Source organism: Cervus canadensis, chromosome 28, assembly GCF_019320065.1.
Source record: "Cervus canadensis isolate Bull #8, Minnesota chromosome 28, ASM1932006v1, whole genome shotgun sequence".
NCBI classification, from domain to species: domain Eukaryota; kingdom Metazoa; phylum Chordata; class Mammalia; order Artiodactyla; family Cervidae; genus Cervus; species Cervus canadensis.
Window position 1 is genome coordinate 23,116,244 of NC_057413.1, and position 21,156 is coordinate 23,137,399.

General features: G+C 42.9%; 2 protein-coding genes across 6 annotated transcripts in view; both read right to left on the reverse strand.

Annotated features, from left to right (window-relative positions):
• On the reverse strand, positions 1 to 19,924 carry BTN1A1 (butyrophilin subfamily 1 member A1). The gene is made up of 8 exons (XM_043450753.1): positions 19,827 to 19,924; positions 6,185 to 6,321; positions 5,459 to 5,806; positions 3,822 to 4,103; positions 2,829 to 2,978; positions 2,314 to 2,334; positions 2,180 to 2,206; positions 1 to 1,772 (listed from the first exon to the last, which is right to left on the reverse strand). Exons 2-8 carry the CDS (start codon positions 6,261 to 6,263, stop codon positions 1,099 to 1,101), a joined length of 1,581 nt encoding a protein of 526 aa, XP_043306688.1. The 5' UTR covers positions 6,264 to 6,321; positions 19,827 to 19,924; the 3' UTR covers positions 1 to 1,098.
• Positions 16,165 to 21,156, reverse strand: part of LOC122429994 (butyrophilin subfamily 2 member A1-like) — a 13,361-nt gene continuing 8,369 nt past the window's right edge. For 3 of the 5 annotated variants that reach the window (XM_043450751.1, XM_043450748.1, XM_043450747.1), the window contains exon 8: positions 16,165 to 20,002. In XM_043450751.1, coding sequence (XP_043306686.1) covers positions 19,386 to 20,002 — 617 coding nt within the window. In that variant the 3' untranslated portion in view covers positions 16,165 to 19,385. The remainder of the gene's footprint in view (positions 20,003 to 21,156) is intronic. The other 2 variants (XM_043450752.1, XM_043450750.1) reach the window with 2 other exon arrangements.

The following is a 21,156-nucleotide window of genomic DNA, read 5'->3' on the forward strand; positions in this document are numbered from 1 at the left end:
TGTTTTCAACAATCAGACAGACTTATTTATTAGGTTAAGACCATGGGTGACATTGATCCTGGAAAACCCAATGGAAATGGAAGGTGGGAGCCTGGACAAGACACACATATACAGGAAAATGCAAATACAAACAAACGCAATCAATCTAGCTGTGCTGAGCACAATGATGCAACTTTCAGGGTACCCTGAGGAGAAGCAGCAAGTAGGAAAGTTGGGTGGGGAGAGAGTGATTCGTGGCTCAGTATGGAAGTGGATGGTGGTTAAACCTAATTAAAGGTGTGGTTGAGCAGTTTTAAACCACATGTTGGTGAAACAGGGCCATTGGCCATGAGACAATGGCCAATAAAGTGGTGATATCACTGAAAGATGACGCCTGAAAATGCCTCTGAAGTGGAGAGATTCTAGATCAAAAGGAAGAAGAGAACCAGCAACTTGTGGAATCAGCAAAGTGAGGTTGGAAAGAGCCCCTTTGCATTTTGTTTAAAATTCTCTCCTCTCTCATTCTATCTGACCTCCTCACCTTCTTTACTCCCCTTCCCATTGCTCAGATCCACCCTGTAGGAATGACTTAGAAAAACTGAGATGTGGGCCTTATAACTCTAGGGACAAGTCAGAGGTCCATCGCTGGCCTGAGTTCACCTCATTTTCCTCTATCATGATGTCCCCTCCAAGTTCCTTTATGGGATTTCAGCCACTGGTTTTCCCTTCCCAGAACCCTTTGGGTTTTCTGCTTCCTTAAAACCTATTCCTCTATAACCCCTATCCTGGACATCAAGATATTTCTGTCAAAACCCCATGCCGACCTAACTCCATCTTGATGCCCAAACTGCAATTCCCTCTCTAGAGGATTTGGCCTCTGGGATGGGAGACCACAAGAAGCAGTTTGAGTCACCTCCCTGCCCCTTGACTATTGTTACAGAAACAGATTAGGAAGGGCCTATTCCTCACACTCTATCAGCAGCAACACAACCTTCTCAAGATTAATTAATCCCTACCCAATAGGAAGAAACAGGGGCTGAGTAAAGCTGGCAGATGAAGCCCTGGGAGTGGTGGAAGAGGGGGTTAGAGTAGAGGGAAAGAGCTGAGCTGGAGTATTTCTTAAGGCACCCCTTGGCTGGGCTGGAGAGGGATTAGTTTAGAATGGAGGGTTTCTATATCCCCGGAGGCAGAGTCCTCCCCCATGGGGGACAGTGGGATCTCCTTCGAAATGTCCTTGGCATCAGCAACTACTGTGACTCCCTCAAGCCCATCAGTGATTGGGCAGATAGTCAGGGGCTTTTTACCACAGGACCACAAGCAGAAGAAGGGCCGGAGGGGACCAGAGAAAGAGGACTTGGAGAAAGTATAGATATGGGATCCATCAGTCATGTTGTAGAAGAAGATGTCTCCTGATTCATAGTCAAGGAAGACCCCAACCCGGCGGGGGGGTCCAGCCAGTGGGAGAGGGGTCCGCAGTGGGGTGAGAGCCCAGTACCCATTTCCATACAGCTCCACAGCCCAGAACCCATTCTCGGGAGTCATGGGGTCAAATCCTTTCTTCGTCACATTCTCCCTACACACCCCAACTGCCCAGTCCGTCCTGTCTCCCACCTCCACCTCCCAGTAATGTCTCCCCGAGGTGAAGGCCTCACGACCCATCACACAGGGCCAGGAGTCAAATCTCTCTGGTTTCTCAGGAAGTTTCTGACGTGAATCTTCCAGTCGGACAGATTTTGAATCTTCATACAGAAAGAGGTGGGGGTGGGCGGTATCTGGATCCAGAGTCACGTCCACTAGAGGCAGAGAGAAAGTGAGTCTCTGTATCAGTGAATGTCACTGATGGTTGAAAGAACCATCCTTTCTTCTCTGAAGAAGTGGAGACCTGCTCTAGCAGTTGACAGGTCTTCTCAGGAAGGGAACTGTTTGGCCTGCTCAGCTGTCTCTTTTCCCCTCTTCCATCCACAGCCATAGGGTGATGTATCAACTGACTGTCCCCAGTACCCCATGGGACCCTGTCAGAGGGGGCTTGCCTTCTAGCCATCTTCCAAGGGTCCTTTATATGCCTCAAGGATAATGTTGAGGCCATTTGCCATCACCTTTCCCCTCTATATATTAGTGGTTTTTATTTCCAAGTATTGGAGGGCTTTGAATACCCGCAGGGTAGCACCTCAGAGCCCTTAAGATATTCAGAGTCACTGACCTGCATGCAATGTAGCCTTTTTCCATTCTGTAGTGAGAGAGGGTGGGGGAGGGGGAAAGAGTGTTATTGACATGTTTTATAATAAGAGAGAGACAACTTTGTGGATGAAAAAAGAACAAGAACATAGAACTTACTGAGCTCTTCCAGGAGTTTCTCTGGAAAACAAACAGAAATACCTTAATGACCTTCTAGCCTGGGTGTGAGGGGGGGAACAAAACAGGTGTGAGAAACAGATAAAGGAGAAACCGTTTAATTCATAACTACCTGATTATTGAGGCATTAACAACAAATGAAGAACAAGGATTTTGTTTTGTTTTCTAAGAAATATGCAGGAAGTTCCTACTCACTTGGTATCAGATCTTTAATCATTACTGAGAAACCAAGTTAAAAGTAAGGATAGAGTCTGAAGGTTAATAATGAATAAACATCAGGTCTATTATCTCAATTAGAATTGCTTTTGACTCATCTTATACCCAAACCTCTGTTATTCTTCATATTGGATGCCACTCAATTCAGGAGCTTTATAATCCCCTCTGATTTTTAGAATTCTGGAATCAATTATCTTCCTATTGGCAGTCATCCTAAAGGACTTGGGTTCGATCTCATGTGGAAGCACTCCTGACAAGTTGACTGGGATTCTATGACTTACCTTTAGAGCTGAATTCATTCCTCCTCTGTCTGGATCTTTCCTTGTATAGTCTCCAAGTGAAAAATATGGACCCAATTGTGAGAAGTCCTAGGACCACCAAGATGACAGCCACAGCCACCATCCAGGGAGTCAGCCTTGGGAAGAAGGAGGCTAGAACAAAATCGCCAAGAAGGACATTTGTTGAGAAACTCAGAGCAGATCTAGCTCCTCTCCTGATTCCAAAGGGGGCTGGAAGAGAGGATGATCTGGACCTCTCACATTCCTCCCATGGCAAGAGAGTCCCTCCAATACCACTCTGAGGTTTTCAGATAAATTTTGGTCTTAGGTAAGAGAGAGCAGAGAAAAAGAGGAATGAAGATGAAGAAGAGTCATTTAGGGACAGGACCTGTGGAATAAAGAATATAATGGACCAATTCATGTTATCATGGAAATTTCTCCTTAGCCATCAATGGAGGATGGGAGCCAAGGGGATGAGGGAAGTAAATAAGGAAGGGGAAATATCACTTCTGTGTGCAACAGAAGGGGACTCAATGACCCAAGAATAAGGAAAAGTTCCTGGAGGAACCACAGGTAGAGTGTGAAGACTCTGGAAACTTAGAGCTCTAGCATGGGATAGGGAGGAGGGGGAGGTAAGGGTGGAAAGAGGAGAGCTAATTTAGCTAGATCCAGAAGGCTCTGAATCAGGAAGACCACACCCTTCAGAGACAAAGCTTTTCCAAGATATATCTCCTAAGAAAATCTGGAAGACTTTCCTATCTAAGATACCTCTTCTAAGATGAAAAATCTGGAATGTCTGTGAGATCTAGGTATAAAACTTATGCCTTCAGAATCTCTAGTGAAGTTGGTGGGGCTCAGGGGGCAGGAGTTTAGGTGGGGAAAGTTTAAGGTGATGAAAATAGACAAGTCTGCCAGGAGGTTGTGGCTGGGCAGATGTCCCATGTAATGTAACCCTGAAACTGTGTCAAAAAGGAACCTAGCACCTGTTTTACTGACCTGGTATGGAAATCTCTACTTCTTTCTCCTGGCCAAGAAGGAGGTTCCGGATACAGCAGGACACATTCTTCATGGAGGTATCCCTGATGATCACTGAAGCTCTCACAGTAAACAAACCTTCTTCATCAGGATTCCTGGACTCTGACATGGATGGAAATTCTTCTCCCTTGTGAGTTCGCCACTGTACTTGGGGCTCTGGGTACCATCCCACTGAGGTGCACTCCAGCTGGATCTCTCCGCTCTCTTGAACTTCCATACTGATGTGAGGATCAGAGCCCAGAGCTATGGAGAAAGAAGGCGCCTTACTCCTTTAATGGACACCCTTCTGGGAGCCTTATAACCATAGGGCTATATAGTTTGAGAAAGAGAAGGCCAAAGGAACTGGAAATGAAAGGGACCCATCTCCATGTTTTACTACACAAGGGAACTGAGGTATCCATAAAAGAAGATATCATATCAGAGATGAAACAACTATTGGCTTAAAGTCATATTCCAAGTCATATTCCATATATTGTGTATATATGTGAGAATGTGTATTCTTTTCATAAAAGGGCCATCATTTTCAGCAAATTCTCAAAGGTGTCTATCATTCGTAAAAGGTAACAATGACAGTTTTATGCTATCAAATCTCCAGGGCTTTATAACCAATCTTTAAGAAACTTCCTTAAAAAGGAAAGATGAATTATATATGATGCTACCATGTGGGACACCCTGTTATGAAACAGGGACCTGCATTTCACCCAGGTATTTTTCAAACTTCATCTTTATTTGAATAGATGCATAAAAAGCAATATACATTGCACAGTAATATTTTACAAATATATAATGCTTTTAAAATTGACAAAGCAGTTTCTCATATTTCAGGCATGAGGGATCTTAGTTCCCTGACCAATGCCCCCTGCATTGGAAGTGCTGGACCTCCAGGGAAGTTCCAATATTGATTTTTTTTTTTTTTCATTCTTGCAAAATCTTGTTTGGCAAGTTTTATAGTAGGAAATATAGCTCAGAAAGAAACTTGCTTGGTGCCAGGCGGGAAAATCAGACTTCAAAATATACTTTGTTCCTGAGTGTTTACCATTTCCTTATAGTTTCACTCTGAATTCTGGCTTAAAGAAAAAAAGAAACAAAACCAAAACTTTTGTAGGTAGGTCAAGACCCTTAACAAGCCACCATGTTCTACAATCTCACAAAATCAATCTTTAGGTACTAAGCCACCAAGTAAGCACTGGGGTTGCTCACTACAGCCTTACTGTAAATGGTGAATAGCAGACACAACTTAAATGCTCAATTTTGGGCTTTGACCAAGCAAGTTATGATGCACTAATAGAAGAGAATGTTATACAGTCATTACTTCTTACACTTATTTAATTATTAACATGGGGAAATGATTATCTTACAATTGAGAGAAAGAAGCAGGACATCGTGGAAACAAACTTCCCAGAAGAAAAATCACTCGCTGCTCCCTGTCTATTCAACTCAAACCCTCTTCCTACTTATCTCCTACTCTAGGCCTGCCAACCCTTTCCAGCCTAAAACGGATTTGGGGAACAAGTCTGATGGGTTCCAAAGTAACAGAGCCACAGGAAAATATTATCTCGCATGGAGTGACTGGAGAAAGTCAAGACCCATCCACTCACCAGCCACCTTCAGATGCACGATGGCCTCTTCGTAGTTTTCGTCCTGCCTGAAAAAGCATCGGTACTGCCCATCATCAGAGGCTTTGACCTCCTGTAGCCTCACAGCGACGCTGCCCTCGGCGATGTGGTCCTGCACCAGCGACACTCTTCCCCGGTACTCAGCCATCTCCTCTCCCTCCTGCTCTCGCCCTTCTCGGCTCACGAACACCGCGGGCGAGACCTTCTCCCGGAACCAGCGCAGCTCCATGCCCTCGGCGCTCACGTTGGGGGAGAGGCGACAGGGTAGCTCTGCATCTTCACCCACCACCGCCAGGATGGGCTCCGGGGGTCCGATCACGTCAAAGCGAGCTGCCAAAACACCAAGAGAGTCGGACGGAATGTGGAGGTGGGAGTTGAGGACTGATACAGACAAGGATCCCAATGAAGGGCACTCTCCCACTACAGCTCCAGGAGTCCATCTGGGCCCTTGGGGAAGTCGCTAAGGACAGCCAAATGGGATTGCTTACAATTACTGAGAAATTTCAAGCTTGTAGGCTAGAAATTATCCTATAATTGAGAGAAAAAGACAGGACATCATTGAAACAAAGTTCCACCCAGAAAGATAATTCGAGGCTCCCTCTCTACTCGGCTCAATCCCTCTTCCTACTTACCTCCTAGTCTAGGCCTGCCAACCCCTTCCAGCCTAAAAGGGATTTGGAGAACAAGTCTGATGGTTTCCGGACCTACCAGAATCCAGCTTGGGCAGCTGGAGGAGAATGAAAATAAGCAGACACCCCAGGAGGCAGGAGTTTGGAAAGACTGCCATCTCCAACCTTTCTGGGCAGCAAGATGCTGGTGGGCTTGAGTTTGTCGGGAACTTCAGCCTAGGAGAGATGAAAGAATAGGCAATAACTAGGGGTTATTGAGACACCATGCTCCTGCATCCTCCCAGCAGTTCTTTTCAACTTGCAAAGCATCATTTGCACCTTAAACTTCCTCCTCTCCTGCGAAGGGTAGACTTTCAGTCCAGGCTGCTGTCAGCTCACATCCACCTACCAACCTAAGGTTAGCCAGTCTTGTCTGTCCAAAACAGCAAAATGGGCCCTAAGCCCCCCAAGAGAGTCTTAGGAGAAGGCAATTGTGATGCATAGTACCCATTAACGGTTTCATGTATTATAAATAGACAAGTCTTGGAGCCACTGTGTCAAAAAAATCTCTTTTTTCAAACACAATAATTTGACATCTGCTTTTAGCAATGATAATAAAGATACAGTGATGGAGGCAGAGATGGAGACCAGGGAAATAAGCAGGAGCAGGAAAGAAGAAAGGCTGGAGGAGACAGAACAAGAAAGGGGAGCTGAAGAGAGCTAAAGGGCTTGAAGAGTAGGGGGCCTGGGACTAGGGAGGAAGGAGCCCGGCAAAGAGAAAATGACTCTGGCTGCTGGCTCTCTCGGGGGGTGAGAATAATCCCAGATACTGACCTCTGATGTTGGAGGAAAAGGCACCATCAAGCTTCTGCTACCAAATGAGAAAGGTGGTTGTGGCCCCATTGGCAAAAGTTAAAGGAGAAGGAAGGGGGAAGTACTCTCAGGAAAGCCTGCCTCCCCCCACCCTTCCACCCCAACACACTCCCTCCTCATCCCTGATGTATTTACTTTGGGGGAAAAAAAGTTCCAGAGAGGAGAAGGGTCTATGGATTTGTGGTCTTCAGTTTAGAAATTAGGATATGCATTGATAATCTGTTTACAGAAGGGGACAGAGTGAAAAAGAAAGAGGATTTAAGAAAACACTAAAATAAGATGCAAAGCCTTGGGCCATCTCCAAGCCTCACTTTTTTAATCTCTAAAATGGAAATATTGTTAATAATACCTTCTTTGGAGTAGTGTTGCAAAGATTAAATGAGATTAAGTATGTTAAGTGCTTAGCATATAATAGGGATTTAGAAGAGGGGAAGTTGTTATTCTATTATTATTTATATGAGCTGAAAACTAAAGATAGGCTGAGAATGCATAGGTATGATTCAGTTTTCAGGGCCCAGAGTTGCCTCTCTGCAAAGCTACCTCCCTAAAAGCAATTTATGAGGCCTACAACTCCCTGTTTTGGGTTAAACCCCTTATTGTCATAGAAAACATTTTAAAGATATGTATTTTTAAAGGTAGAAATCATTCATAATGTCAACAAGCAATGATAAACTCCAGTGATAGAACTGATGATTTCTATAATTTGATATACTTTTATATAATTTGGGCTTCCCTGGTAGCTCAGACCATAAAGAATTTGCTTGCAGTTCCAGAGATCAGTATTCGTTCCCTGGGTTGGGAAGATCCCTTGGAAAAGGGAATGGCTACCCACTCCAGTATTCTTGCCTGGAGAATCACATGGACAGAGGAGCCTGGCAGGCTACAGTCCATTGGGTCACAAAGAGTAAGACGTGACTGAGCGACTAACGCTTTTATGTAATTTGCAACACTGTTCATAGCTATATTATATCATATTGAAGGTTCCTATAATTCCTGAGATCATGGCACATCTTGGGTTTTTTGCCTATTATAAATAGTGCAGTTTATACACAAGTCTTTGTCCACATCTTTGTTAACTTACTGATACACTTTCTGCTGAATTCCCAGAAATACCATCATTAGGCCAAAGGGTATGAACATACTGTCAAAGCTTCTTCCTGAAATGTCAATCCAATCACACCATCAGTGGAAATGTCCTTCTCACCAGCACTGAGGTCTATTCTTCCTCTTCATCACTAATGGGCTGGATGAAACTGACCAAATTATTACTTTATTATGCATTAATATGATAGTGAGGTTGGTCATTTTTCATATTTATATATTTTAATATATTCTGGAAGTAAACTTTTCAAGTAATTGCCTTTTTTTTTGACAGAGTCTGGTGCTTTTTTTTAAAAAAATCAATATGTGTGAATTTTTTAAAAATTGAAAGCATCAGCTCTGTATTATATATGTGGCAAAAACCCTTCACCATTCATTTGTTCTTTGCCTTTTAATTGAGACTGTGATCAAGACCAACAAAAGAGAACTGCTCAAAAAAGAGAAAAGAAAAGAAAAAGATATTTGCTTCAGTGGATATGCCCGAGTGCCAGGAGAATCAATTTTCTCAAATACAAATCTGATCTTGTCACTTTTTGCTTAAAAATGTCTGCATGTCTGCAAGGTGACCCCAGCATCCAGTTCAAGCACCTTAATTTCATCAAGAAAATGCTATAAGATCTAGTGGCCTTCCTGCTTCCTTTCTCTTTGCCTTTTCTCCCTAGTCTCCCAGCATTGGCTAGCTCACGTGAGAAACACTTTTAAAGTCTTCAGTCTTATCATAACGTTTAAGGTAAATTAAGACATTTTACTGCATTAAATGTGAAATTTCAAAAGAAATGTGACTCTGACTAGACTTTACCCCCTCCAACTGAAATCGACTCTCCAGGAAGATGGGCCAGGTTTATCCTGTGACATGGACAACTTCCTGATCCCTCTTTGCTGGCACGAACGTGACCTGAATCCTACTCTGAGATGCACATGCATTTATTTTTGTCTTTTGTTTCCAAGTCTCTCTTCCCCTCCTAAACTGAGCTCTTTGAGTTCATACTCTCTGATCTCTTATCAGCATATAGACTGAAGTAGAATTTGCAGCTTAAATCACACCAACCAGTCCTTGGCTTTCCTAGTTTGAGATGTACCCGCCTCATTTTCAGCTTTTGTTTGTGCTTAACTTTCACTAATTTCACTGATAAGTTTCCTCTCCTTAATTCATTCTGATTAGACTTCTCTCCCTTGCTCTGCATTGTCAAAATATCTAATAATAATTTGGGAAGAGGGGAGGGGGAAGAACTAATTTTACCTAAGAGAGCTAGACTGAAGGAAAGGAGCCAGGAAATAGACAGCTAATAGAACTCAAGCTATTATGTGGCAACCAAGGTTCCGGTTGGATAATATCTGAGTCACTTCAACAGAAACCAACAACACTGGACAGGATCTCTGAATTTTCCAGGCTCCATCAGTGAACAGAGATTCTAGATGCCCCCACCTGTCATGACTCCCATTGTTTGTGGGGTGCCTTTGTGATGTGGGGCTGCTATGAGCAATTTCCTGCTGTTCTGGAGACTAAACACATAAACTCTTTCTCTTAGACATGAAACTATTTGGGCTGAAGAATGTGATGTGCTCTGTATAAGAGCAAATTGAATACAAAAATAGAAGGGCTTCTCCCCACCACACTCCGCTTTTCGTCATACGCCATTCAAATTTCCCAATATTATAAATTAGTCAGAGCCAATGATTACTCTCACCCTTGTCTTACTTGACCTCCAACTGCATTTTACTGAGGTAACCACTAGCATTAAAAGAAAAAAAAACAACAGTCAGTTTCTTTTCTGTCAAGGTCATCCATACAAAGCTTTTTTGTTTTTTTTTTTAAATAAATAGTGTAACGAGCTTATAAGAAAATCACCAGTTTCACCCTATGTGTCCTCATTCCCTAGAAACAGCCTTTTCAAATGCTTTGTTGCTTTATCTGGTATTTATCTAGGCATTCTCAAGAGGAACAATTTATGTTGCTATTTCTTGATGAATTGATTTTTAGATATTACTTTTTGATGCTCTAGTATGGTCAGTGATGATTTAGTTCTTATGATGGTTGATTTCATGTGTTACCTTGATTGGGCTAAGGACTACCAAGTAACTGGTAAAATGTTATTTCTGGCTGTGTTTGTGAGGATATTGCCAGAAGAGATAAGTATTTGCATTAGTAAGTGAGGATATTGCTCTCACTAATGCAGGTGGGTATCATCCAGTCCTTTGAGCGCCTAAACAGAACAAAAAGATGCAGGAAGGGCGAATTTGCTCTTTGTCTGATCTGAAACTTCCAGGCCCTGCCCTCAGATGTTGGCACTTCTGGTTCTCTGGCATTTGGACTCTGCCTGGACTTACATCACTGTCTCCCCTGCTTCTCAGGTCTTCATGTTTGGACCAGAACTACACCACCAGTTTTTCTGGACCTCCAGGTTACAAAGGGCAGATTGTGGGACTTCTTTGCCTTTATAATTACATGAACCTATCCTTCTTAATAAACCTTCTTTAATATATATCCTATTGGTCCTGTTTCTCTGGAGAACCCTGACTAACACCATTCTTTTATATCACCAAAAGAAGTATGCCATTTTTGTTCAGTGTTTCCTATACCATGGTTATGTGATTATATTTTTATGAAACCAAGTTTTGTATGTAATTACTTTTATTTTCCTGTACAATTTTGTGTGTGTGTGTTTGGGGGAGATGGGGAAGGGAGGGAGTTAAATGATTGAACTTATATCCTTTGTTTGGTTTTCTGTGTTCCCATCACAGATTCTCCCCACCCGTTTAACAGCCTCTAAGTACAGTTTCCATAGTCAAACATCTCAGATAATTTATTATTGCTATTACAACCCCTCCCCATTCCCATCCCTCCCAGAGCAGCGCTTCTCTAACTTTAGTGAGCATATGCTCCACTGGAGGGTCTTATTAAAAACAGATTCTGATTTAGATCTGGACTGGGACCAGGTTTCTCCTGGCTGCTGCTGGTCCACAGGAGCTTTATCCTGTTCTTTACATGGATGCTACAGGTGAAGAGGCAGCTGCTGGCTCTGCACGAATTAAGTCAAATCATTATGCTATACACCTAAAACACATACAGTGCTCTGTGACTTAGAGCCCAATAAAACTAGAAGAAAAAAAATATGTGCGTTATAGCACAACAGATTTGCATATGAAAAGGGTGAGTAGAAAGGAACTGAAGAAGCCTGAGGAAGATGTGATGGATTTTTGTGTAGAAGGGCAGCATTCCTGGGGTGGAGTGAGGTTAAACATGTGCCCCTGCAGCAAGAGTCTGAGGACTGATTGAGGGGTGACATCTCTGAGTCATATTCCTGGAAATACTTTTGAAACAGAGAGTTCCTAGAATAAAGAAGAGACTCAGGAAGGGAATGTATGGGAGCCAATAAAGTGAGATTGGATTGTGCAAGGGATAAATAAGAGGATATAAGGAAGGAGTTGGGGTTACAGGAGCCACTCTGAGTAGTTCCCACAATCCCCCCCACTGACCCTGTCTTTCTGTTACTTGGTGGGATAAAGTCCTCCAAAGAAGGGCTACATTAACCCTCTGGAGGACGGGCTATAGAAAACATGAAAACACAGAGTTTAGAATCTTAGAAGCAGGCTATGAATTCATCAGGGCTTTCCTGGTGGCTCAGCAGCAAAGAATCCACCTGCCGATGCAGGAGACATGGATTCAGTGGCTGGTTCGGGAAGATCCCCTGGAGAAGGAAATGGCAACCCACTCCAGTATTCTTGCCTGGGAAATCCCATGGACAGAGAAGCCTGATGGGCTACAGTCCTTTGAGTTGTAGAGAGTTGGACACAACTTAGTGACTAAGCAACCAACCAACAATCATGAATTCATTATTGGTCTGATCTTACTTTTAGGTTTTCACAGAGAGGTGTTATAAGAAATACAAGGCCTTCCATGCTACTCTCTTATGAAAAGAGAGGTGGTAGGGGGAGGGGGAGAGATACAAAGCCTTGTTTATAGAACAATGGAGGGAACACCAGAATTCTCCAAGTTCTTGTATGAGTTTCTTTGGAAAATTACCCATTAAGATTTGACTTAAAGATGTAGGAAAGAGGATGGAATGTGAGCATGAAATGCACAATGGAGTGACTGTTCCCTTCTGTGAATACTTGATTACTGAAAAATTATAGATACATCATGAACAAAGAATACTTTTTGTTTCAATTTTTGTTCTGAGAAATCTGTGGGAAGTTCCTCTTGGCTTTAGATACTGAGAGATTTTGCTGTATCTGAGGAACTAAAAGTCTAGGGCCAAATTTGATGTGGATGGGAGTGAGCGCTGGAGGCTGATAGTGGGGCCTGGCTTGCCTGTGACCATGTTGAAGGCCACCAGCCAAAGCCCACCTGTAGCCTAATGAAATTGGATTTGTTGGTACTTGTTACAGTAGTGTGGATTTCACACACCACGTGGGGCTGGGAGATGAGGAGTGCATCAGTGAGAGCAGGTGCACTAGATATTACAGGATTTAGGACTGTGTTGGGTGATTTGGGGGAGGTTCAAGGAAAGAAGGGTTTGTTCTGGATGAATGCTGTCAGAAAGCAGTGGGCTGTTGTAGGAGTGACTATTCCAATAATTTTTATTAGAAAGTAAAGGAACAGAGTGGGCTAAAATTGCAATTGGTGGGAATTTCCTGGCAGTCTAGTGATTAGGACTCTGAGCTTCCATTGCAGGTGCCCAGGTTTCATCCCTGGTTGATGAACCAGAATCCCACAAGCCTGGCAGTGGGGCCAAAATTAAATAAATAAATTGCAATTGGTAAAGATGTAGCAATTACTGCAGTTAGCCAAGAGAGGGAGGTGTATGGTCAATTTTGTGGCTTGCTTTGTGTTCTTGTTTTGTTATTGCCTGTGCTGACAAGATCATAGAGTGGATTTGTTTTTGTCTCACTCCATCACAAGCACAGAATGGTCTTGTCTGATGTGGGTGTCTGTGAGATGTTTAAGTGAAGAACACTATAGCCTCTGCTAGGCTTGTTTCTTTCTTTCTTCCTCAACCAGAGTCTGCATTTTCCTTCAGATCTAAACATATTTGGGGCATTATAACCTTTAGAGTCCCTTCCAACTTTGAAAAATCTGGAATCATATTCCTTAATTTCTAGACTAGGATGACTTTTGAGTGGAAGTTATCTAAAAGGGTATGAAATACCAGCACATGTCTAGAGACAGGAGGAGCACTGGGGATGGAAATACTACTAGAAGGTTTTGAGGAAGATATAGAAATTTGGTGGATCTTGAACAGTGGTGTGAAAGATTGAATTACTAACCTCAGTCCTTCAGTCCTCCCGGAATCCTCATCTTTGGTATGGTCTCATCATGGCAAAGTGTATTTCCCCACCTCTTAACTTCGCATTTGGCCACATGATTTGCTTTAACCAGTGGCATGTAGAAATTGACAATATGTCTATTCCAAGACCTCTTGAGATGCCTTGCCTGTTTCCATTCACCTTTTTCTTTTATCTTTTGGCCACAGCATGTGGAATCTCAGTTCCCCAACCAAGGATTGAACTCTCTCCCCTTGCATTGACAGTGCAGCGTCTTAACCACTGGACCTCCAGGGAAGTCCCCGCCATTCACTCTTGAACACCATAAGGAACTGACTGTCATAAGAAGAAACTGCTTTGATCAGCCATTTAGTCTTAGGATAGGAGACAAGTGGAATAGTTGTCCCAGCCAACTCATAGACTTGTAATGAGAAGCTGAGCTGCTTAGCCACTGCAGCTTGAAGCAGAAAAGCCCAGCTGAGTTGAGGACTAGATTAGCCACACTCAGCTGACACCTCGACATATGAATAATAACAACTGAGTGTTATTTTAAGCCAGTAATGTTTAGGGTGATTCGTTACTTAGCAATAAGTACCCAGTGTAGAAACTTGTTCCTAGAAGTGCAGTGGTATCATATTAAAAAGCAACCTTCAAGGAGGGGCAATACAGGGGTAGGGTGTAAGATAAACTACAAGGATATAGTAGTTTACAATAGTTTACAATAACTAAATGGACTATAACCTTTACAAATTGTGACTCACTATATTCTACACTTATAACTTATATAATATTGTACAGCAAATACCCATCAATAAAAAAATTTTTTAATAAAAAATAAAAATCAACTCTCTGAGGATCCCTGGCTGTGAAAATTAAACTGACAAAGACAAATTAACAGGAGAAAAGCATACAAATTTATTGCATGTTTACATGTGTTACTTGAGAGACCTCACAAGAGATTGAAGACCTGAAGAAGTGGCCAGAGCAGGAAGTTTCAATCCATTTTAGGCAAAGAAACAATAGTGAGGAATTGATGAAACAAAGGGGCTCAGGGTAAGGGTCAATTGTGAAGTAAATTGTGAAGAAAAAACAGGTTTGTTTATATAGCCTTCCCCTTGGTGATAAAGACATCTTCTTGCTACCTGGTACAGGGAAGTTACCTTTCATATGTGGGATTTATATTTCTGCTTTCAGGGAAAAAAAGGTGCCTTCCTCCTGCAGTTTTCTTAGATGCCTTCATCTTAAGATATTCTATATGCCAAGGTGCTATGTTCTGGAATAGTGTGCCTAGCACTAGCTTCTGGAGGCTACCCATTTCTCTAACATCAAGTTCATAGTATAACATCTTCAAATTTTTCTATTTTTCTCTTTTAAAAGGAAATTCTTTCTTTTCTTTTTCTTTCTTTCTGTTTTGCCTCACCCTGCAGTGATCTTATTTTGCCCGCTCGAATTGAACTCATCTTCAGCAGTGAAAATGCAGAAACCTAATCACTGGACCACCTAACAGAAATTGTTCTGTTACTTCCTTGTTTACAATAATAGTTTCCAATTATAGTTAGAAGAAAACACAAACTCCTTTTGCTACCTCAAGAGTCCCTACTGAATTGGCTGTCCCTATTTCTCTGGCCTGTCCACTATTTTCCCTACCATCCTTTGGCAGCTCTGATCTTTCTATTCTGGTAGTAGCCCAAATCCAACTGCACCCTAGTCCTTTCCCCTTGATATTGTTTTTCAAACTGTGTAGTAAGAGGTCTGGCCTTTGTCTGATCTCCTGGGAAATAACCTAAACCCTTGGAATTTCCTGAGTATTAAGAGTGTTGTGTTAGTCCTGCTGAGCTCACTGGACTGAACCTGAGAGTTTATTCTAATGAGATGGTGAGTCAGCAAAACAGAAAGGCCAATCATGTGCCAACGGGATTGAGGATTTGAGCTTTTTGTGTTCAGCTTGACTCAGGAAGAAAGAGGGGCCGGAGAAGGAGTTCAATCACTATGTGGTTCATGATTCAATCAGTCAAGGCTACATAATGAAAGGTCAGTAGAAAGTACGGCCACTGGAGCTTGGGTGTGCTCCCTGGTTGACCATACTCCATGCATGACACCTGTCTTAATTACTGTTATTTTCATCAAAGCCTAGATAGTGCTTGGCTCATGGCCAACAGTCAATGATTGTTAGATGGATATAAGAATAAGCTGCATGTGTGCTGATTCATAGTCCCAAGAGACTGCTTGGATTATAAATGTTAGCTTATTTACTGATAATTGTACATATACTTTGTGTCAGATTTTTTATGTCTCTAATATCAAAGTCTTCTAAGCTTGATCATTAATAGTAACTGTAATTTAAAAGTCTGGGATAATTATACACATACCTTCTGTCTTATGGTATGAAAGGGTTGATTTAGAGCCAAGCATCAGGGAGACTGGGGAGAAAAAGGAATGATCCTGTGAACCAGCCTGGCAGCAATGTGCCTGGCTGTTTCCTGTCAAGCCTGTGTAAATAGTTATGTGATTAAGGAAAGCTCTCCATGAGTCCAGGGATATGTAAGTTTCACTTTCCCTTAAGTTGAGAAAACTTCTAATAATGGTAGGATGTGCCAAGAAGACCTAACTTCCAATCTCCCCACCGCACCTCCCTCCTTGGCCCAGCCCACTCTCCTCCACAAGAGGATCAAAGGGGCACAGGATTAACCACTGAGGAAACTATTACCCAATAATCACTGATGATAACTCCCAGTCCATCTGAGGTGAAAGATTAAAGTCTCTCTTTGATATGTATCATTGAACCACTTTGCTGTACAGCTGAAACGATCACAACATTGTTAATCAACTATTACTTCAATATTAATTTTTTTTAAAGTTTCTCTTTAATTAAACTAAGATGCCAAAAATCTGAAAAACTTCCACTAGAAGGTCTTGATTCAGAATTCTTTGAATCTGAACAGAAAATGTCTGGAGTCACCCGACATTTTGGGGTTGAATCTCCTCTTGGGGCTGAATCCAAGTCACAGTCAGAGCCAAGAGGGCAGATGGGAGTCACAGACACTGTGGCTCTCAGCCACTGAGGGTGCTGGGATCATTATACCGGGCTCAACTCGTGACCCCCAACGAAAGGGCAAAGTCCCTGGGGGCCATTCCCCTTTTCTCCATGCTCTACTCCACCTCCCTGCCAGGCCCCAAATCCAGGAAGAAGGAAATTCTGGAAAATTTAATTCCCCATGCTGTTAAGAATGAGAAATCTGGTACCTCCCTGATGGTCTAGTGGTTAGGACTCTATGCTTTGCAAGCTGTGCAGTGTGGCCAAAAAAAATAATAATCCTTTTAGGAAGAGGAAATAATAACACTCGGGTGACTCTAGACATTTTCTGTTCACTTGAGCTTTGCTTTTCAGTAAGATTCTGCTTCAGTTTGATTCTCAGCACTTTGCTATGAGGCCCCAGATAGCCTGTCTGCTTTCTACCTATTTCCTGTTGTTCCTTTCTACTTGTTTGTCCCATTCTCAGTCTCTGCTCTGACAGTAGGGGGTTATGTTCTTTAACTAGTTAGTTTATTTCTGCTTTGGGGCCTGTAGGCACAAGATTCCTGCCGCCTGGGAATCTTTCTTAGTCCTCAAGTCTCAGAAGACCCATCACTTCCTTCAGGAAACCCTCCTTAACCTTACCATCTAATTTTCTATCTAAAGTAGCCCTCCTCAGCTCCCACCCATTCCTCTCTATAATATCATCCTGTTTATTTATTTCCTTCATAGCACAACAGACTGCACATGGTCAATACATTAAAGGTGATAAATTTCTTGAGAGTGAATGAATAAGTAAATATATGAATGAAAGATTGAGTAAAGGAAGCTGGGAGCTGAGCTCTATGCTATTTTGTACAGTGATTAGCAGAGCATTGGGTTCATGTTTAGTTTCAGTAAACACTTAAAACATCTAAATTTTATGTTTAGAAGGTGCCTTAAAGATGAGACAATTTTTTTTAAAGTATGAATGAAAACTCTATTTTCCTTAAACAATGACAAAAATCACTTTAACTTGCTAGACAACACTGTTTCACTGTGAAATGGGGATCAGTATATTTCTTATGAGAAAGCAAGGATACTGAATGAATAAAAGTGTTTTGCAAACTATACTAAAAGATATGCAAACCCACTCAAAGTCTTATTTTATGGAATGCCAAAACACTGAAAAGCTGTAACTTTTCTAAGATTAATACAGGCAGGTATTAGTAGCACTTGTTTCCTGACTCGCAGTCTGGTGCTTTTAGTTAAAACTGCTCAAATGTTATCATGTCAACAGTACCAAAAATAAAACACACGCACATTAATAAACCAGTTTTCCATCTCAACAAATCACCAAGTTCAATGTTCCAGATTTTTTTCTAGAACGTGTCCATCGTGACGCCTTGTTTACTATAGGAACTGCAGTAATACAATTTTGAACTTTTTAAGTATCTTTTAAATTTTTCAGCCAGGTTTTACAATTGGATGACTAAATTACATCAAGCCCAAAATACTCCCATTTATGTCATAATTTTAAATGCCTGACTCAATTCCAGGGTCCTCTATCCTGGTTCTCAAAGGATGTTTTACAGATTTTTGGGGGGGCAATCTCTGTTACATTTTGAGTCTACAAAGTTAATACTGCTCCATAATAATAATACTAAGCTATTATTTATCATTTTTCCTCTCATTCTCTCACTAGTGTAGATAATGCTTTCTAGAGCCTCCATGACCTGAGATTCCAGCATTGAATACAGAGGCAGATGATGAGGATCTAGCTACCTTCTAGGAGCCAGACATTAGACTTGCAAAAACATAAAAAAATACCACACTTCTCAATAAACTTTATTTTACATTGGAAACAACATATAGTGATCATTCCTGAAACATGTTTTTCTTTTTAACCTATAATTGACTTGATCCTTTTTTTAATATGTTAATAAATACATTAAAAAAGTTCTCAGTTTAATCTTTAATGCCACATATATTGATAGATATAACCCAAATGAGCAAAAGCACTTTTCTGTCCTCAATAATTTTTTATGTGTCTAAATGCATCCTGAGGCCAAAAAGCTGGAAAGCACTGCTCTCCTCACTGAACCTGAACTTTGAGATCCACTTGGTCCAACGCTTATCTGCTCATCTGGGACCTTAAACCTTAGGCCACACCCAATAACAAAGTACTGACACCTTGTTTATTGTAGGGACACCTGAGCCAGGCCAGGCCAGGCCCAGATGCATTCTTGTCCTTCATCCTCCTTCATCCTAGATCATCCTGAATCTAGGCCTGTGGAGCTTTACTGTGTGCTCTGGAAATCCTGGGGGTGGACCTTCTGTCTTACTTCCTCCATCTCTGACCTCCATTCCTGGCTCCCTGCCCCTCTTACATCCAGTATGTCCCGTTGTCCTTGCCCCAGATCCACAGTGAAAGTGCAAGTGCAAGTCGCTCAGTCGTGTCTGACTCTTTGTGACCCCATGGACTTTACAGTCCATGGAATTCTCCAGGCCAGAATACTGGAGTGGGTAGCCTTTTCCTTCTCCAGGGGATTTTCCCAACCCCAGGATCAAACCCAGGTCTCCCGCATTGCGGGTGGATTCTTTACCAGCTGAGCCATAAGGGAAGTCCAAGAATACTGCAGTGGGTAGCCTTTCCCTTCTCCAGGGGATTTTCCCAACCCCAGGATCAAACCCAGGTCTCCCTCATTGCGGGTGGATTCTTTACCAACTGAGCTATTAGGGAATCCCCAGATCCACAATACCTGATGTCAATTCCAGTCTCGGGCTGAATGCGTCATCCAATGTTAAAGCAGCTGGTTCTCTGCTGTTACTTTCTCACACTTACTTGTTGGTTGGGAGCCATGTGGCAGTACTTAGTGAGCCTGAGACCGGCCCCTGCCCCATGGTTACATGCAACAAGCTACTAAAGCAATAGCCTAATGAGGGAGACACATGCTCTGGGGCTTGAAGACATGTCTAGGGGAACCCCGGGGGAGATTCTCCTGTGACCAGAAGGAAGGAGGGTGGTATTCCTCCAGGCGGTGCTGTCGTAGAGGTGGCCTGAGTTTCCCTACCTGGCTGTGAGACCAGGGAATTGGCGGTTGTGGTGGGTCTCTGCCCTGTGAAGGACCAGGCCCCCCTCAGGCACTGTGACCCCTTGGGCCCCTCTAAACGATGGACAGATAAAGAGGGCGCTGTCATCGGAACCCAGCCTGAAGAAGGGCCTCAGGGGCCCAGAGAAGGGTGAACGTGGACATGTGTAGATGTGTGACCTGTCCATCATGTTATAGAAGGACACATCTCCAGCTTCGTAGTCCAGGAAGACGCCCACCCGGTGAAGGTGCTCTTTCAGGGGGAGAATCTTCTCTGGAGAGGAGAGGGCGCGGTATTGGTTCTCAAACATCTCCAGGGTCCAGAAGCCATTCTGAGGAACCAGGAGGGCCTCCCCTTTCCTCTCAACATTGTCTCTACAAACCCCTACAGCCCACACCATCACGTTTTTGACTTCTACCTCCCAGTAATGTCTCCCTGAGGAGTAGCTCTCCAGGCCCAGGACACAAGGCCGACAGTCGAATCTCTCCGGGTTGTCAGGCACGCTCTGCCTGGAAGGGCCCCTTCTCACACTTCTCCGGTCCTCTGACAGGAAGAGCTCGGGATGAGAGGTGTCTGGGTCCAGGACCACATCAGCTGCAGAGGAAATCTCAGATTTAGGCCTGGGATCTCACAAGACTGTGAGATCCTGAGACCAGGACCTGACTCCTGGTCCCCTGAGAGATCCCAGAAAGCATAGGGAAGATCCCCTGGGTAACAGCCTTTTCCATGAAAGCCCCTTGACCCCAGATCCCAGGGAGCTCACAGATAGAACTGAATTACTGAGTCTGCACTCCTCTCTCTTGAGTGGCAAGAGGGCTGCCTCAGGTAGAGGAGGACTGGGGCTCTAAGAAATACAGAAAATTCAGCCAACGAGCTGAAATGAATGGCTCCCACTTTCAAAGTTCTCAGATCTGTCAGCTTTTCTGTTCAAGATATATGATCTCTGCGGCTCGAGTTAGAATAAAGTTTCCCACTTGGCTTAAACTAGCAAAGAGGATCCATCCTCTTCCCCTCCCCCAATTAAGCAAATAAGGCCAATTTTTCCCTATACAGATAAGGGTGATAAAGGGTCCCTACATGGTCCTCTGTGTCCTACTGGTTTAACCCATGGACAACTGATTTAAATGACTAACAAGAGCACCCTTCAGAGGCTAAAAAAGGAAGATAATGTCCCCCAAAATCATCCTGCTGCCTGAGACGTAAGTATGGCAAAAGGTAGGGGAAACTATATCCATCTATTTTGCTTTAATAATATAGGTGTGATGACTACAGTTATGACCTGTCCGGATATAAGAAATGTTTCAGACCCCTGACATTCTGCAGCCATCTCTGCAGTTACTTTTGGGCAGTTACTATTAGTCAGTCTACATCTAATACAAAACAATTGTGTTAAAGTGATTTTCTTCTTTCTCCAAATTTATATGTCTGACGGTGATAATTTTGAAATTTGAACGAGGAAACGTCTGAGTGCTGTGGGATCCAGCAAAGGCTGTATTCTTTGATGCTCTTGAGCAGAAGGTGACAAATCATAGAACTCAAAAGCGCTCACTGGGACCAGGTCATTGGACCCTGTGCTTTCCCTCTTGCCCACAACACCTCCCCTATACACAGAATATCAGTGCTCTCTTGGAGCAGGAAGGCATTTCTGGCCTCTACACACCCCCGAGCCAGGCCTGGGAAGTTCACTGCCTTTCCCACACATGGCTCTTCCACTGTGTAGTCTATATACCATCTCCCACATTAGAGGC

Bases quoted from the DNA above. Each gene is read 5' to 3' on its own strand.
- BTN1A1 (XM_043450753.1), bottom strand. From the start codon at position 6,263: ATGGCAGTCTTTCCAAACTCCTGCCTCCTGGGGTGTCTGCTTATTTTC. The intron at 5,807-6,184 runs GTAGGTCCGGAA...GTGTTTTGGCAG, and splicing joins GCTGCCCAAGCTGGATTCTG to CTCGCTTTGACGTGATCGGA. The intron at 2,207-2,313 runs GTAAGTTCTATG...CTCTCACTACAG, and splicing joins GAAACTCCTGGAAGAGCTCA to AATGGAAAAAGGCTACATTG.